Below are 20,172 nucleotides of genomic sequence, written 5' to 3'. Positions count from 1 at the left end.
GCCTGTTTGTCTTCTGCACCTCTCACTTAACAAACGGGATCCTGCTGTGATGGTGCTCTACATACAAAATGTTCGCTGCAAACTCGGGATGATTTAGGCAGTCAAAGGTTTCCTTTTTCATCTTCCGTTGGGAAGGGAAACAGTGTGAAATGAGGTTTGCAGTTACACAGATCTGATTCCCTTTTGCATTTATGGAGTTTACAAACTTCCGAATCCTATTTCTCAAGCCGTTTTCCACTGTTAGGACATTGAACAACCACATCAACAACATCTCCCTCTGTCTTTCAGCTCAATGTTAAACTGCAAAAGTTGCAGAATGTCACTAAACTTTTTTTAAAAAGCCTATAACTTTGTATGACTAATGCCAGGGTACTGGTGACACTCACACTTGCAAGAATGTATCTCCATCCAGGTCTCAGGAGAAGACGCAGGCTTTAATCAAACTAAAACAACTTCTTTAAACAATTTACTTGTAATCAGGTGGTGACCAGTGTTATAATTTCCTACCGCAATGCGTCCACAAATGCACCTGATAAGAAACTAGAATAATGTGAGGACGTCTTAAGTGTTGTTGGTTTTCTGTGGGTAGCTATAAGTAGCAAAGTTGTAATGTTGTCTGGTGGTTCTAATGTGTTTTTACGGTATTCAATTCAAGTTTATGTTTATAGCACATTTAAAACATCTTCAGCTGACCAAAGTGCTTCACATAAAAGTCAACATGGTAACTGTATTAAACGTGTTGTACGGAGCCGGCGGAGCTGGCGGCGGTCACGGCAGCCACTCTGATCACGTCTCAAGAGCTTTGGAGTGCTAGGTAAATGCACTTTATTTTGTTTATTTGGTTTGCTGGTGGCTAATGGCATTCTTGTAAATAACCTATGGCTTCTTGTATAACAGATAGCTGCTACTGTTAGTAATTTTGCTCTCAAATTCTGCTCTCAGATTCCGTTTTGTCACTGTAGCTGTTGACTGCAGTCGTGCTTATTTGTTTATTGGTCAGTATAGTCGTGCGATAGAGGGTCGTACGATGCGATTAGGGCTGCTTTAGGGTCAGGAGTAGAACAAGACACTTTGGACTTTGTAGGCCGCGAGCACCTTACATTTTACACATTTAAACCTCAAAGCACCTTAAACCCGTACACTTACGCACTTTACACACTAAAAAACAACTACAGCACTTTCTGTTCCACTATATATGCCTTTGTCCTTTGTATTGGAGAGTTGCCTGTATTTTAAAAATGAATGTCTTGAGGAGACCTTTAGCCTACCCGAGGTTACATACTCATCCCTCAAATTCAGATTTTTTTTTTTTCCCATTTCAAAAATAGAGTTTATTTTTTACGGCCTGTACCTGATTTTTCTCCCATGTATCTGAGTAAAATTTGTCTTGCCCCAGTACAAATATAAAGTGTAAGCAGTTCTTGAGGTCATAATAGGTCCGCTGTGTGTTGTCTGCATGAAATTATCAAGATTTTTTGATCGATAATCAGAAATCAGAATTATTTAGGGTCAGCCTGCGAAAAAAGCCCTTATAATCTCATAGTAGTGAATAATTAGAATGTTCATGTTACACTATTTTCCTCATCACAAACAGACCTGGAGTTGTGTTTTGTTTCATTCACACGTTTAACGCACAAACCCTGCATATTTAGGCCAAGTTCTTCTCTCAAACAGCAAACACCGGAAATACAGGAAGCGCTTCACTGTGTTTTTAAACTCTACACACCTTCACTAGAATCATTTCAGCCAAGGAATTTCCAATCTCTGGTAAACAAAAGGTAAATCCACTTCATGACATAGAGCTGTAGACAGACATAATAAAGAGTTACTTAAACATGTGTGAATGAAAGTTACTCATAACTTGTGAACACATTATACACAACATTATAACATGGTTTGAAGCTCACAAGCTCTCATAATATAGGACCTTTAACATGAACTACTTTAGTTTTTCACATTTTTAAGACAGTAAGAATCAGGTACAGGAAGCATTTTTAGGTGTAATTATGTGAATGGCTTTTTAACCCCAATTAGATGTCACAGAAGTAGGCTTTTTATGTAACGTTACAAATTAAACGTCTGGCAAAATGTCTTCATCATTGTCCAATCCAGCGCACGGTGAAATGAGCCTAGCCTTTTGTGCTCGGGGTAAACAAAAGCAGCCACCCAATCTAGCCTCATTTTCTGCTCCGTGGAGAAATTGTACCTTTAGCTCATTGTTGTCATCTGTTATACAATCCTAAAATGTCCAATTGAATGTTGTTTTGAGGTTATTTGACAAAACAAACGTCAAAACTAAAAGTAAAAACTAGTATAAGCAAGCATTAGTTCTCGCAGTATGCACAAAACTTAATTTGATATAGTTAAATGAACAATGGTTGTAGCTGGATGGTAATGTCAATATATTTGTTTTCATGGTAATGAGTCAGAAAATGATTATTCTTTATCTGTTCAAAATATTAAGATGTGTCAGAACACTACTGTTATTAATCTGATACTTTTATTTGTAAAAGTAGTTTCCCTTTTGAGTCATGTGACCTTTTGCGTTGCCCCGTATGGAAGATAATTTGTTTAATCAGATGGTGAATTTTGAGTTTTTTAACTCTGAAAAAACATGTTTGAATTGTTTATATTCAGAATTTTGAGTGTACATTTTTAAGAGTATAAAATTCAGTAGAAAAAATCACCTTTTAAATATTCCACACAAATATTTTCAAGCCCTCGAATTCAAGTGTAAAATTTGCTGTGAAAAAAATTTGCAAGGATCCAAGATGCCAAGGCCAAAAAGAAATCACTCCAACGTGACCTGATCTAATTTAGTAACAAGCAGAAATGGTGCAGTGAAGCCATCTGATTGGTCAGAATTCGCCTCATCAGAAACTCCTCTTTTTGATTTCTTACGTGTAAACCCCGCCCACAGACGAGAACAGCCAATAGGAAACAGCCTTTGTCCTCCTCACTCACATGATCGATAGCTTCTGCCTTAGTATCTTGGATCTTTGTTGTGAAAATTTTCTGTGGGAATTTTTCACTGTTGAATCTGAGGGCTTGAAAATATATGTGAATTTTTTATTTTGAATTTAAAACACAGTACACACAACTAAAATTCAGAATAAAAGTAATTCAAACATCTTTTTTCAGAGCTAAAACATTGAAAGTGAGAAATTCAGCGATATTTAAAATTCAAAATCTGATTTAACAAACAAATTATCCTCCATTGCCCTGGAAGTGAACAGAAAGTGAGAAACTGTAGCTGTGAAAGAGAGAAAAAGGCAACAAAGAGAAATACAGAAAAAGTGTAAAGAAAAGGTGTCACACTTAAAGGAAATGCCTTATCTCTTGTGATGTATGGGTGAACACAGTAAATATTGCTTTTTGTATTCTGCATTTATTTGAAAGGTGATGCATGTAGAGCTGAGCAATTTTCTCCATCTGTCTTTATTTTTTAGTTTTCACTGTGTTTCTGGTGTTGATGGAGCTGAAGGAGAATAAATATTGACACTCAGGATCATCCGTATGGAGCGTGAAGTTACAATAGTGCTTAAAGGTTTTCTACCTGGTTTTTACTGTCTTAAAAATGTGAAAAACAGAACTAGTTTATTACCTGGTCCGGAAGGGTTGACCAGGTTTTATATTCACCCTGTGTGTCTGTGTGTGTGTCTGTCCACCTGCGATAATTCCACCATTTATGGACCGATTGTCACCAAATTTGGTACGTGGGTCAAGCCCCCGTGCCCGATGCTGCAAAAAAAAAGTTTGGTGACGATCCGAGGTCATTTGAGGTCACATGGGTCAATTGAAAGGTCACACCATTATAAAGGACAGGCAATTTTGGCAATTTCTGAACCATCTGCGGGCTAAAATATTCACCCAATCATCACACAAGTTGGCACACACATAACCGTGGTTCACTGGATGTTACAGGTTGAAACCGGTCAAGGTGCCTTGAAGGTAAAGGTAACTAAAGTCAAATATGCGTTTTTGGTCAGAACTCTGTAAAGGATCGAGCTAGAGCAACTGGAGTGGTCTCAAAATCTCAGAAAAATTATGATCTATTTATAATTCTATGCATTTGTAGAGTAAAATATTAATAGTTTTTCAGATAATCACTAATTATAACAGTTCTTTCAGTGTATGCCATTAAAATTCTAATTGAAACAAAAATAATATTTCTTTTTTTTCTGGTGATACACAACACACTGATCTACAGCCACAGAACTAACATATACACAACTCATGAAAAATGACATTTTCATTACACGCTATTGTAAACACAGATATTCTCATGTGTGACCAATATCACACACATGTTCATGGGCCTGTACAGATACACACATTACATTGTGGATATAACGATCATGTAATATGGGCTGGGCTCCTCATAAACTGCTTCTGTGGTGATGAACTGACCCCACCGATGCTTTATGAGGGACCAGGTTACTCTCTCTGATTGTTCTTGTTTTAAACTGTTTGCAGTGGTTCTAACTTGGTCCTCAAATTCCGTATGTACACATTTCTATCAACCTAATTATTTATTGTGTTGAGCTTTTCCCAGAAACTGTATATATAAATGAACATAACTAACTCGCTAGTCGCCATGGTCCAAAAAGGAAATGAGCATGGTTGGTCTACTGGCTCCATTGACTTCGGCTCCAAGACACTTTGTACTGAAAAAACTTTGCCCCTCTCTGTGACTGCTGCAGTTGTGATTGTTTTTTTATTATTATTATTTCGCTATTTTGTCTGACTCGACTCCAAATTGTTCCAATAACTGCTAGCCTTGTGAGCTTCATTTGACTGGAGCCTGCCTGGAGACTGTCAAAAGGGTTTTGCGGCTCAAGGTGTTTTTTTTTTCTGTGGGAAACGGCTGAGTATTTAAAGTTGCTGACCCCTGGGCTAGCAGCAAACCATCCATCAGAAAAGTTACATAGTGCAACTTTAACTTTCACTTATTATTATTGTTATTAGCAAAGTATTGCAGTATTGTTAAGGTACTGAAGCCATATCAACTGTTGTTTTTTAGCAAATTATTTCACATTTGGCATTCCTTAGCAGAGAGAAAGACACTTCACACATCCAAGAAATACTATGCCATCGCATTTCCTCTGCACGTTTCAGACTAAAAATCGAAACATATTTTGCTACGTCTTTGTAAAAAAAAACAAAAAACTTTATTCTCACCTTGATTCTTGGCAGTGAAGAGATAACAGCTAAATTAACCCAGATGCCATGGCTCAGTTGTGTTTACCGTTCCGCGAGTCGACCCTTTGATTCCCGGTGTTCCCAAACCTGCCAACATCATCAATTCTGCTCCATCCATATGCATGAGATCCTGTTTCGACTTTCTCCTCCAGTTCTGTACAAGCAGCACTGACAAACATTCAACAAAACAGTCTGTCTCATATGACACTATTTTCTGATTTGTGTTATAATGTTGTTTCCTCATCACAAACAGACCTGGAGTTATGTTTTGTTTCATTCACACATGTTTAACACACAAACCCTGCATATTTAGGCTGAGTTCTTCTCTCAAACAAAAACACTGTGTCCCGCCTGGCGATGTCATGTGGTAATACAGGAAGTGCTCCACTCTGTTTTTAAAGGGACAGTCCAGAATTGTGGACATAAGACCTCATTTCCTTGTTAGCCAGAGTGTTGGAGACGTGTGGAGACACTTTTTATAATATTCCATCCAGTCCTTGTATTTGCAGAGGTCGCTGGTGCTAGGCTAGTGCATGTCAATGGCCATAGTTAGCCTGTCACTAAAAACAGTCTTACCCACTCCACAAAACACCCGAAGCAAATCTGTTATTACGCCAGACTGTCGATGTAAATGTCTGTGTTGATAGAATAATGTTTGAAATAAAACTAACCTTGCATTGCAGGAATCGCATGTTGAGGGACTATTTTCTAATATATCAGTCCGCCACTGCCAAACTTTCTATCAGGAAGTACAACTCGCTGCTGCTGCTCAGGCATAAATCCTTAAAATGCAAGGTTAGTTTTACTTCTAAAATTATTCTATCAACACAGACATTCACATCAACAGTCTAGCGTAATAACAGATTTGCTTTGGGTGTTTTGTGAAGCGGGTAAGACTGTTTTTAGTGGCAGGATAACTATGGCCATTGACATGCACTAGCCTAGCACCAGCGACCTCTGCAAATACAAGGACTGGATGGAATATTTTTAAAAGTGTCTCCACACGTCTCCAACACTCTGGCTCACTAGGAAATGAGGTCCTATGTCCAAAATTCCGGACTGTCCCTTTAACTTCATACACCTTCACCAGAATCATCTGGATAATTTCAGTCCTCAATCTCTACTGATCTAAAGGTAAAAGGTAGCGTTTCATGACATCACAAGGTGGAACAGAGCATTTTGAGCTTTGGAGATGTAGACAGACTAATAATAAAAGGTTACTCAAACATGTGTGAATGAAACAAAACACAACTCCAGGTCTGTTTTTGAGAAGGTAACAACATTATAACACGGTTTAAAAATCACAGGAGTCAATTTTGTGTAAAACAGAACCTTTAAATATGTCACATACGCTAAAACTGTGAGGGAGATGAAATAAATATACTCTTGTACATGTTTTTGTACCTGCTTGTCTCCATGGAGATACTAGCTTTGCCTTGATTATTTAAAAGTATGCAAAAATAAACTTGGTAATCACAATGGAGACAGGTTAATGTTCAGATCTCTGAAGAAGCAAGCCTGCACATAGTAAGAGTTTGTGTTTTTCTGGGAATTTTTGACCTATAAAACGCCTGTAATTGAATCAGTGCAAGGCAGATATGTTTAATGCCCTACTGTGGAACATAAAGAGGTAAGTAACAGACTCCCCGCTATAGAAGTTACATAATGCACCTTCAAGTTTCAACATTTTAAAATACCAAGTTTGAGTTGAGTAATTTTCATTAGGGATGTAACAATATCCAAATCTCCCGGTACGATATTTTGGAGCGGCAAATATAATTGTAGATAGGACACTTTTTTGCTTTTAAAATACTTCAACAAGTTTTTAGTGCAAATTATTACTGTCAGAATCCCAAGAATTCACGTAAAAAACATGTTTCTTCATGTTGTCTGTGCCAAAATGAATCATGGGATATGTAGTTCCAATGTTTATTAGCTGTTCCTACTAAAGAACAATGCAAAGGAACTTATAATTCGATATATTGTGACAGCTTTTGATATTATTGTGAGACTTTTGACGATACGATATCATGATATTTGTCTTTTGTTACATCCCTAGTTTTCATAGTTTGGGTTTTGATCATTTTGCTTTTAACTAATACAAAAACGAATAAAACCGTATTATTGGGTGATAAAAATGACTCAAATCAAGATTGTCTGAATGCTTTTGTGTGTTTGGATGTAAACCAGAAGTATTGTCTTCACAGGAGCTGGTGTTAGTACAGGGTCAGTGGATTGTTGGTGTCTACAGATGTGACTTTTTTCATTCAGCAGCACTTTTGTAAGGCAGAGAAAGTTGAACACACTGTACTAGGGGTGGGGATATTCGAAAATGGAGATCGCAGTTGTTTTGGAGATTTGCAAAATGTGTTCATCATCTCTAATAAACATGATTAAAAAGGCTGCAAAAAGCGGATTAAAATACAACCACCATAAATAAACAAAACAAACTTCTCTGTCTTGGCGTCGTGGATTCTCGCTGCAAATTTTTTCACCGCAAATTTCACACTCTAAATTTTGACTGTTGAGTTTGAGGGCTTGAAAATATCTGCGCTGAATATTTAAAAGGTGATTCATTTTATTCTGAAATTTTAACCACACTGAAAAAGTATATTTCAGCTATTTAAATTCAGAATAAAAAGAATTCAAATGTGTTTCTTTCAGAGTTAAAAAAAATTCTAAAGTGAGAAATACAAATGCATGATCTTCCATAAATAAACAAAGCAGATTGCAGAGATGTGGTTTAGTTTGGCTCGAGGTGCGGTGAATAAAATAGAGAGATCACATTCTGGACCAGGCAAACCTACACAGTTGTACAAAAACATTCCCTGTGAAAATATTTAGGGTTAGGCCTTTCAATTATTAGCCGATGTCGATATGGATTGTTTAGAATCCAGAGCAACAGATTTTTGAGTCAGTATGGATTATTTTCCTCACATTATCTAGTTTAAATTTACTACAGACCTGTCTTTTTTTTACTACAAACCCATTAGGGAACTGTGTCGGAACATTTTGTGCAGTTTTCTCTTCTTATTAAAATTTTAAAATAAAGCTTTGTGTGTATTTTTAGGCAGCGGGTTCAACTAAAACGGCCTACGGTGAAGATTTAAGGCCAATAACAGATATGAAAAAAAAAAAAAAAAAAAACAGCCAGATATCGGTCTATCTCTAATACTTACTATATCGGTTTATCATTCAATATATGTTAGCTGGAACTGTATTTTTTGGGGTTTAATATTTACCATGTGTACAATTTTTGAATAAATAACTTCTATGACTCATTATAGATACAGACTAATACTAAAGAGTTATTCTGTTATTGTACTTCATGTTTTTAAAATATTGTACATTTAGAATAGTTTTGTGGAGGATAATCAATTAGTTTTAATAATATCATTTATCATCTATTCAGCAATATATCGTACTTCAAAATCTGTTATCGTGACAGGCATATTTGGGGTCACAGCTGGATCACCAACCTCTTGATTTCTGTTGTGCCAATTCTCACGTTTTTGGATACTATATAGTTTTACTGTGCGTTAAAATCAGAAATGTGTATATAAATGGACACATAAATGGAACTCGCCAACTGCAGTGCTTCTGGCTCCATTATGGAAGTATACATGTGCCAGAAGTTTTGAATTTGAATATTTCATGATGAATGAAATAACTTGAAAAAAAAGTATTTAAAATGGAAATAATTGGAAAAAAGGCATTAACATGTGATAGGTGGGTATGATTTTACATTACTTTTCAGCATCTTTAATTCAGACTGGCAAATTTCAAGTTGCCAAATTCAGATAAAAAAAATTTCAAGTTGAGAATTTCTCATCTTGAATCAGTCTGAATTAAAGATGCTGAAATGTAAAGTAAAATCATACTCAACTATTGCTTGTTAATGCTTTTTTTTTCAGTTCTTTCAATTTCAGCAATTTTCAGAACATTTCATTCATCATGAAATATTCTAATTCAAAAACTTCTGGCACATCTATACTTCCATACTCCATCGACTTTACATTGAAAACTGCTGCATTGAGCTGGTCTTAAAATGTTCATATTAACCCACTCTACATCATCCTGGTGTCTTTATTTCGCTATTTTGCACATAAATAAATTTGTATTCCTATTATGGACGTGGCTCCAAATTCATCCCTGTAACCGCCAGCATCATGAGCTTCATTTGACTGGAGCCGTACGTTATGGGCGACCTCACACTCACTTATGCTGGGTGTACATGTGCGATATTTTCAATCGTTTCACTCAGCCCCAGCTCAAACTGTAAGACCAAATCGCAGGGTTTAAAGTTCACAGCTCACAATTAAAGTTCTCACACTATACGAACTACTTCAACAGTGTGAAACCCTCATGAGGTGCGACTTCATTTCAAATAGGTTTGATATTTTTGCGACCTACGATTGCTGATCAGGAGCTGGTCATGAGGTATTAATTGGTTCTCGTTACCCCATCCCAAAAACAGTTGCACAAGTAAAAAATCGGCTCAAAAAGGGCAAAATCGCACAGTGTAAGCCCGGCTTTAGTCCACTTCTTCATACAGCCTATGATTAAAGCTACACTATGTAACTTTTGGTTGGGGATCCATCACCTGCTTGTTTCAATGGAGATGTCATTGCCTTGTCTGAATGTTCCACAGTATGACATTAAACAGCTCTACATTACATTTATTCAATTACAGGTGGTTTTATAGCTCAAAAATACCTTGAAAAACATAAATTCTGACTGTGGCCGGGGTTGCTTCTCCATAGATTTGACCTGTAACTTGGTTTGGTCTCCGTAAAGATAGAAAGCTTTAAATCCATACTTTGAAACATTCCAGACAAAGCAATAACATCTCCATGAAGAAAAGCATTTAACGGACCCTCCATTAGAAAAATGACACAATGCACCTTTAAAATATAGACATGGATTTGTAAATGATTAAAGTCATAATAACAAAAACAAGATCCAGTTTATAAAAACACTGTTTATAAAGAAAAGTGTACATTTGATCCTAAGACTGAAGTCAGCACTTAAATCAGATAATACTGCATTCCCTGTTTAAAATCTGTTCTTTTTCTCAGTGACAGTACTCACAACTGCTGTAGCCGTATATAGCCATGTACGTATATATTCTAAGCACGGAATGCCCATCGTCCAGTGGTCCACACCAGAAGTCCGTCACAAATATTCAAATAATTGGCACTATAAAGCGTACAACATTCACTGCATTAAACTATAGGCGTGCGTCTCCTCTTCTCATCCTTCGTCTGAGAGAAGAAAGCAGCTACAAAACACTGGAGGCACTGTGACCAATGTACACAACTACAAAACTAGTACGAAAATGGTCCTGGTATTTCATTATGTATATATCCAGTCTGTGTATTTGAGGTAATCGGCGCTGTTTCGTAGCTCCATCAATATTCAGCTTTTAACATCGATCCTTTGTCCGTCAAGGCAGCACGCAAGTTTAAAATCTGTCCACGAATCGTTTGAGTTTTCGACTCAAGGATAAGTCCAAGGTCCGAAACGGCCTCTGTAACAGTCTTTGGCCTGTGGGAGCTGATGGGAGGAGCGAACTGGAGTGGGCGGTCCTCTGTTATAGGTCTCCGCTCTGGGGTTCGGGGCGGGCGTCCTGGTTGCGGTTGCGTCCGAGTCGGGGGAAGCGGGAGGACGTTCTTGAGCGTGGAGTCTTGGCGGCGTTGTCATTGGTCTGGGGGGTGTCTCTGTGTGATGAAAACATAGAAGAAAATATAAGTTAAAGGTTCTACACTAAACAAAAACAGACCTGGAGTTGGGTTTTGTTTCATTCACATGTTTGAGTAATCCTACATTATTATCTGTCTACATGTCCAAAGCTCCAAATGCTCTGATCCAACTTTATGATGAGGAAAAAACATCATAACAGAGATCAGAAAATAGTGTCACCTGAGCCCTGTAAAGAAACATTGTGTAATTTTCTAGAGGTGACAGTGAAAACCAGACTTAAGAGATACTTTATATGCCATTCTGTGGAAGATTATAGCCAAAGGAAGAATATTTCCATGGAGACAAGCAGGGGGTCAGGTTTGTAGAGATACAAGCTCGATCACAGTAAAGACAAGTAAGCAATAAAAACTAAAAAATACAACAACAACAAAAACATGCTTTAGTCTTTTTTTTAATTTTTTTTTTAGCTAAAACGATACATGATCTGGCTTTTACTAAAGGCTACACATATTGGATAGGGGTTGCTAAAAATCAAGAGTGAATCTTATCTTATTCCTATGTCTGTGTGTGTGTGCTTTTGTGTTTGTATGTGTGTTTGTGTGTGTGTTTTTGTGTGTGCGTTTTTTTGTTGTTGCTTAAGCTTAATGTCTTATATGATTTGTAATTAATGCTGCTTCATGTGCTAGTGAATTAGTTTGTCAAATCCTCCAAATAACAGTCCAGTAATAAGTCATTTTCTTAACTTTCTGTTGAATTGATAAAACTTTTTTTGTTCTTTTAAAAACTATCTGCATTGTGTGTATTATTAGAAGTCCTCAGAGATTGAGGTGCAGACAGTTGAGTGCGAGGCTAAAGCACAGCCCACAGTAATCTGCTGTTTGGTGAAGCAGGGGACATTCTCCCAGGAAAGAGACCACTCTGAACACTTCAAAGAAGTCTACTTTAAGGAAAACTCTGATTTAGTGATGACCGACTTTAGTTTATCCCCAAGAAAGTTTGAAAAATCTCCCCACTCCTCAGTTTGCATTGAATCCTAAAATGATGCAGACTTAAAAATTGGGCCATAAAGTAGGAGTCAAAATCTGAAAAACTGTTTTACATATAAAACTGTATGTATTCAATGGTTTGTCTTAACATGGTTTCCTGTTTGTAGGCACCACTTTGAGGGGTTTCACCATTCAAAAGAATTGAACTGTTAATTGCTATAGCAACAGTGCAGATTTTTCCATCACTCTCAAACGAATGGTTTGGTCAGGATCATGTCAGTGACAAGTTGCATTGGATCAAGATGACACAATTGTTCAGGACTTTATGAAGATGTGAGTCTGGTCTGAGTTCAGATGATTGTGATTGACAGGTGGATTGGCTAATCAGGGGCACACACGGTCTGTCCGTCTCAAAACAAATACGGCTGCTTACAAGAAAAGAAAAGGAGGAGAATGGCTCTAAACTCTGCACATCTGAGGTGAGAGAAATGTAATTTTGTTAAAAATGATAGATGACCAAAGCTCTTTTGTTTCACGTGTGAATGAATAAACAGATCTGACTGGATATGCAAAGAAGAAGATAATATAAAGATACTGAGTTTACGTGAATCTTGGTTTTGTGCAATGAAATGATGATGATGGCGTTTTCACAGTGGAATAGAAACAATAAAACAATATCATCTGAATGTCTTTCACGGTACAGTTAGTTCTTCCTCATTTGGATCCTATAATCACAACATTATATGTCCATCTCTCTGGTCCCTGTCCATCTCCTCCTCCCCTCTTGTGTATCTCTGCTTCGTCTCATCTGGAGGCACTCATGTGTGACAGGCCCAGATCAAATTACAGCCATGAGACTGACATTAAGACTTCCTGCGCTCACGGAGGAAATCCTTTTGTTCTCCCGTTCGGCCGGTTACCGTGACGACCTTCTCCTACGCCTGTGAACAGCTGATCCCCGTGTCTTATCTGATCACAGCCACAACCGAGGAAGAGGAGCAGGAAAGTAAAGGCACAGGAACAAGTACTACTGGAAGGGTGAATGAAATGTTTTTGTGTTGGGAGTAAAGCTGGCTTGTTTTATAGACATGACTGCTCATTTTAAAGAGCCACAAAAACTGACTCTTGTGAGCTTTTAGCCGTGTTAAGAATGTCATCAAAAACACGCCTTGTGTTGTGTTTGAGATGTGATTTGTTTCATTCACTCGTTTGTGTAAGTCTGGTTTGTCTATCTACATCTCCAAAGCTCAAAATTGATTAATTGATTGATTGTGATGTCATGAAGTGGTAGTTTTCAAGTTAACATCTACCGTTTACTGTTTGTTTAATAGGGATAAGGAATAGGGAAATTTCAGGGCTGAAATCATCCAAATGATTCTAGTGAAGATGTACAGAGTTTCAAAACACAGTGGAGCACTTCCTGTATTACGACATGACATCACAAGATGGAACAGGCTGTTTTCTGTTTGAGAAAAGCAACCTAAATATGCAGGATTGTGTGTTAAACATGTGAGAAAGAAACAAAACACAACTTCAGGTTGTTATGAAACAACATTATAACATAGATCAGGAAAAGGTGTATACGGGCCCTTTAAAGATACACTATTTTTTTTTTCTCGTGGCCTCCCACTTGTTTCCATGGAGATGATATAGCATTTTCTGGAGTATTACGTGCAACACAATTGAACACAATTGGCATTGAACACAATTACAGATGCTTTTCTTGCACAAAAGTATCTTGAAAATCATGCTTTCTCCTCATGCTTTCATGGGCTCGCCTCTCCACAGATCTAACCTGTAACTTGCTCTCAGTTGGAATGCCTAGTTCTTGATAGGATTTCTAAAAAAAAAAAAAACTACAAAAGTAATATAAAAATACTGGACAAATTAAAAGTTTCAAGTCATGTTTTGTCCAAAAGAGCACACGCAGCTGTCTGAAAAAATAGATCTACTTCCTCTACCACCAAAAGACTGTCCCTATCTCGCAATGGAACAATAGAAAAGCCCATACGTGTACTCATGTGTGCTCAACGGCTCAAGGTAATCCATGTTGTTCTCAAATGTATAGAATGTTCTGTAATCAGATCGGTTACATCATCCCTCTGGGTCCTGATACAGATGTGAATATTGTGATTGGTTTAAAACGTGATTGTGATGACCCCCTTTGCAGACGTCTCCATGGCGATCAGCTGTGGTCCGGTGTATGTGGGACGTGTGTGTGGACCTCAGCACAGCCTCAGGTGGGACACAGGAGAGACATGGAGCAGAAGTGATCAGATGTGTGAGTATCTGTCACAAGAGACAGCCCTCAGGATACAAACAACTGTGTCTGACTATAAGGATTTCAGAAGGATAGAAACCGTTTGATATGGAATTTTGATCAGGAGACACTGATAACCGATAATTTACCGATGTCGATATTAAAAGAGCTCAAGATTGTGTCACAGAATTTTCAGTTAGCCTAGTTTTAATCTGATCTGTTACAATGTGTCCTCATCATAAACAGACCTGAAGTTGTGTTTTGTTTCATTTGCACATGTTTAACACACAAACCCTGCATAGTTTTTTCTTTCAAACAATGAAAATCTTCTAAACTAAAGGTAATATTATATTTATATATTGTGTGTGACCAGAGATGTGCGAACTGAATTGCCCTTTGGGATTAATAAAGTTGTTGATTGATTGATTGATTGATTGATTGAGGTAAAAAGTAGCTGGTAACAGAAGGTGGAGCAGAGCATTTTGAGCTTTGGAGATGTAGACAGACTAATAATAAAGGGTTATTCAAACATGTGTGAATGAAACAAAACACAACTCCAAACATGTTTTTGAGGAGGTAACAACAATGTAGCATGGCTTAAATCTCACAAGAGTCAATTTTGTGTAATATAAGACCTTTAAAGAAAAGTATGTAGTCTGTGCTCTTACAGTAAAAAAAAAAAGAAGTTTAAACCTGGTGATAGAGGACACACACACACATCATTCTCAGTATATGTACAAGCTAGGGCTGGGGAGTGTCCAAATTTTGATTCTGTTCAAACTTGAGAAATCTTCTCAAGATTTTACCGGCGTATACGGCATTACCGTATTACCAAAATGTTTTAGTATGACTTTGGTAAGTTATGAAGTCGCACCACAGTCCAGGAGTATGACCTGCAGACTTTTAATCTCTGAAAAGTTTCACATGAACCATCTCCAACGCGACACACGCACAGAACAGACTCACCATCAGCCGCGCACCCTGTGTTGCAGAAAAAAACAAATATAATCCATTGAGTCATGTCCTTTAGTCCAACAGAAACTGACCACATCAGCGCACAATGAGTGAGCTATTTTTATCAGCGCTTTACAGTTTGTGCAAATGAGCCATGTGGTTTTAAGTTTCATTTCTGTAAAACATAAACAAATGTGCACCTGAAGCCAAAATGATGCCAAACTGCAGAAGTACTAGTATTTTTATGGGGGAGGGACCAACTCGTTTGCCATCTTGTCTTGGTCTCCTTTATGAGCTGTGACATGACAACAAAACAAAACTAATCAAATGTCATCTCCCCACGCAGTTAAAAGAAACATTATAGAGTACTGTTAGTTTTGAAAATACAAGCACACATTCATTTGTGCTGAGAAAACAAATTCAGATGTCAATAAATCATAATATTATGTTAGGTCCTTATGCGCTGCAGATTTTTTAATGACAGGAATGAAACTGACACCGTTGCTACTTTCTGATACCGCAGGATCCCTAGAACCCTAGTACAAGCCATGTCTCATGTGAAGGCTCAGACCAAAGTCCTTTTAGGTTTAAACTAACTGGATTTCAGCACTGAAACTTTCAACCACTAAATAATAACATAAACAACTTGTCCATCATGTCCAATATTTTTGTAATTAAGAATAAATCAGCATTAGAATTGTTATCAGTAAAGACTTTACTACATTTGGACAGGTTTACCTCGTATCTGGAGACTCAGATGGGTCATGTTGAAATTTAAATTCTAAATCTTATATCTGGTTCCTTTAAGATGTTCAATACTAAACTAAACTGTAAACATAAAAGGTTATTCAATTAAATACTGTTTATGAATAAATATGACAAGGTTAAATCTGCAAGCTTTTATTTTTTTACTGATCATGGTCAAACTGTGCATATTTTATTTTTTAAACATCCAATAATCATGGTAGAAGACTTTTCAGTACATTTTCACACACTCCACCTACAAAAAAAACCTATATAAAAATCCACACGCGCGTTGACCTGGGGAGCACATTCGTTTTAAAATCCATCTCTTTCATGTTTTTTTTCCTTCTCTCCATCAGGATCGGGCCCAGTTTGGAGTGGGCGTCAAGATGGTCGCCGCTGAACTCCTCTAATAGTGCGAGTGCTATAGTTTTCCCTGTGTACGTTTAGCGGCCTCTCAAGTGCCACTTACTCACCGCTTTGTATCACGCCATGCCCAAAGCTATCAGGGCTGTATTGGAGTGGGCCCAGCCTTTCCAGCTGTAAATAGAAGCTAGTGAATAGAGTTGAGAATATGGGTCATCTTATTTATTCATATCAAACTGCAAAAAAGGTGATATATGTATGTATATGTACTCTGTATGATTTTTTCAGATGATTTGAGCAAAATGTGTATTACCCCAGTACAGAAATAATGTGTAAGCTGCTCTTGAAGTCAAAATAAGTCCACTGGAGTGCTGTTCGAATCTAGTTATAAAACAGTTTATTGTCCGATAATCAGGAAGTGCAGTGTGTATTAGCATGCTAGTTGCTGTTAGAGTCACTGTCATGGCAAAACTCTGATTTGAGCTCTGAAAGTTGTGAAAAATGCTTATGAACTCATTGCGGTGAATAATTAGGATGCTCAGAATGCATAAGGTAAGTGAGGTACAAATGTGAACCAGAGTCCTGCACCGGGTCGGGTACGCATGGGTACTGACAGGTGCGGGCAAATAGTAGCTGAAATGTGCAGGTTTTACCGTTATGGACTTTTACGAGGGGGTATGTGGGCGGGTCGTGATTACACACGCGCGTTTCAGGACTAAATCAGGACTAAAACAGGTCTAAAACAGGCCTAAAATGCTTTTCTTGCTCAAAAGTATCTTGAAATTCATGCTTTCTAACAGAGGATGGGCTCTTCACAGATCTAACCTGTAACTTGCTCTCAGACGGATGCATGTTTCTTGATAGGATTTCAAAAAAAAATAAAGTAACTACAAAACTAATACAAAAATACTGGACAGATGAAACGTTTCAAGTCATGTTTTGTCCAAAAGAGCACATGCAGCTGTCAGAAAAAACAGATCTACTTCCTCTACCACCAAAATACTGTCCCTATCTCGCAATGGAACAACAGAAAAGCCCATACGTGTACGCATGTGTGCTCAACGGCTCAAGGTAATCCATGTTGTTCTCAAATGTATAGAAATACACCAGGCCTAAACCTGGTCTAAACCAGGACTAACTTTATGAGAGCCCGTGGAGCAGGGTGTCCACAAAGCGCGATCAGTTGATGGCTGCGTTTACCTCCGTGGGTTTCAGAGCTCTGCACGGGTCCTTTCGTCTACGCGGGCACACCTCCGAGCCCGTCCCAACAGTGAGTCCTGGTTCAGTTCTGGTTTAGTCCTGGGTTAGTTCTGGGTTAGTCTTGGTTCAGTCCATGGCGTGTGCGGTGCAAAAGTGCGGCATCTCAATCAATGTTTCTTCTGCTTAGTAACTAATACCTGTGAAGTAATGACAGTCGAGTCGCGCCTGTGAATTTGTATCTGTAATGAAGGAAGCATAACTGTTTCATTTCATTTCATGATTGTAATTCCTGAAGTCGTAACTTTTCAATTCATATTCTGATGGATGTTTCAGTTAGAATGAAATTAATATGTATGTAATTTATCATGGGTTAATGGGCAGGTAGGTGCGACTGAACCACTGCAAACCATTTAAAATGAAGTAGTTCAGTTTTTCTCGTTTTTAAAGATAGTAAAAAGAGCCTTTAAAAAGAAATATAGATGTCTGTGTAATCCTTCACTCATCTATGTAGGATCCATTGCAAAAGAAAATGTAAGTCTGTCATCTGTACAAAAGTTTTTACAGTGAATAGGTTTTTGCCACTCATCCAAGTTTTCATCAGTGCTGACAAGGTCCTGGTAAGTCACTGCCTTATACCTGTGAAAAAGAAGCTGCTACAGTGAAACTAACACACACTTGACACACACTTGTTGTTGACAATAAAGATTATCTGTTCAAGTGGGAAACCTCAACTCTGCCCACAACCCCATTTCAAATAGAGCTGCTCAACTGAAGGACTAAAGAAGAAAGTGAAAGAGGATGTGGGGCGGTGTCCGGAGACAGAAGGAACAGTGTGATTGGTCTTCACACATCAAACTCTAGGTGACAAACCAGGCTTACGTCACAAACCAGGAAGACGTTTGGAAAGATGTGATGACAACTTCCGGTGTAGTTCCCGACACTGGGTTCGCCAACCGACTGTGATGAAACCCATTGAAATGTGATCAGGGGTAAAAAGAAAACTGCATACATATGTGCTGTTTGGAATCATCTTGAATTTGGTGCCGTCGTCTCTTCCCATCGCATGTACCCAGTGCGATCGGAGTCGTGTGCCAGTGGGGAAATGATGAAAACTGAGGCGTGGTTGAAATTAGGGGTGTAACAATATCCGAGTCTCACGATATGATATTGTCACGGTATGAACCTCACGGTACGATATTTATTGTGATATCGTGGAAAACCTCACGATATGGTGGCTCACGATTAAGGATGTGTAACAATATCCAAATCTCTCGGTACGATATTTTCACAATATACATCTCACGGTACGATATTTATTGCGATATTTTGTGGAGGTTAACAAAACTTTTTCCCTTAAAATGCCTTGGCAAGACTTAATCCAAAGAACTAAGACTTAAAAGTGCTTAGAACTGTTATTTCTTCTTGTTGTCTACACTGAAATGGAGCAAAGGATCATGGTCTATGTAGTTCCCTCTGTCTTTTTTTTAGCTATTACTGCACCATAAGTCTTCATTTAAGCAAAGAGACTTATTGTGATGGTCCACGATATTATTGTAAGAACTTAGCATGATATTTTGGTTATTGTTACACCCCTAGTTGTAATGGTTGATTAGACGAACATAACGGAACGCTACAATGACATTAAGATAAAAAAAACTGGGTAATTTTCACATTTTTCCTAGATTTGTCACACTTGCTACAGCAAACAAAGCAAACGTCTTCCTGGTTTCTGACGTAAGCGTGAATAGAGCCTTTTGGCCCCTGAAAGCAGCACTCACTTGGGTGTTTTTGACCAGAAAGCTGATAATTTACCTTGTATGTACTAATATTGCCAAAAATGACTAAGAACAGTAGATAATACTATTAAAACACTATATACAAAACTGGATTTAGTTGTACCCTAAAGTGTGTACCGTCACCTGATTCATATTTTGCATGACAGTCCAAACTCCTACAGTATGATCTAACTCCAATTAGCATACTCTGACTACTACCCCTAAACCTTATACCAATACCTCTGACAAAAAAGCAATAGGGCTAGTTATCCAGACACAAGTGAGTGCCTTATAAAACCCCGTCAGAACTAAAGAAGATACTTGGATGAGTGGCGAAACATATTCATTCCTAAAAACTTTTGTCCAGTTGAGAGAATTCAATTTTCTTTTAGGATTATAGATATCTGAGAGCGAGAGTGTCCACTGTTTGGGCACAATATTGACTTGGCAGTGAAATGACTAGGCCTGAATACTGATGCGAGACAGTGTAATGACGGTAACAAGGGCAAGAACAAAAGAGCTCCAACTGATTACAACTACAAAATGAAGCCACAAGTCCAAACTTTATCTCACTCATTTTTATAATCACATATTTAGTTCAATAACAACCCATCTGAGACAAGACAGCTTATTTACTATTTTTTCAGAGTGCTGGTCACGTTACTCAGAGTGTTTTTTGCCCCAGACAAAAAGTTTCAGTATTGTGATGTTAAAAGTATTGGATGAATACATAAATTAGTAGATCAGTCTATCAAAGAAAACCATACATAGGTGGTTTTAGTGTTCAAGGACACAACAACATGGGACACAGTCGAGCTGGAATAAAGCCACAAACCTCAGGAGTCACAATGGCCGCTACTATAGATTATTTCACTATATATGAGTGTGCGTGTGTGTGTGTGTGTGTATAGGTGGATAAAGTAGTCAAAAATTGTACTCCGGTAAGAGTATTATTACTTCAGAATAAATAAAAGTACAACAT

At 37.9% G+C, this 20,172-nt stretch overlaps 1 protein-coding gene across 1 annotated transcript in view; it reads right to left on the bottom strand.

Annotated features, from left to right (window-relative positions):
- Positions 1 to 10,163: 10,163 nt before the first annotated feature.
- snx29 (sorting nexin 29) overlaps positions 10,164 to 20,172 on the bottom strand; it is a 255,528-nt gene continuing 245,519 nt past the window's right edge. The window contains exon 21 of the mRNA XM_020924162.2: positions 10,164 to 10,922. Within this exon, the coding sequence (XP_020779821.1) occupies positions 10,796 to 10,922 (127 nt within the window). The 3' untranslated portion in view covers positions 10,164 to 10,795. The remainder of the gene's footprint in view (positions 10,923 to 20,172) is intronic.

The sequence above is a fragment of the Boleophthalmus pectinirostris genome, unplaced genomic scaffold (assembly GCF_026225935.1).
Source record: "Boleophthalmus pectinirostris isolate CB_2022bp ecotype Guang Dong unplaced genomic scaffold, ASM2622593v1 HiC_scaffold_14, whole genome shotgun sequence".
Classification (NCBI taxonomy): domain Eukaryota; kingdom Metazoa; phylum Chordata; class Actinopteri; order Gobiiformes; family Gobiidae; genus Boleophthalmus; species Boleophthalmus pectinirostris.
The sequence above is the reverse complement of the archived record's forward strand: the minus strand, read 5'-3'. Positions and strand labels throughout refer to the sequence as shown.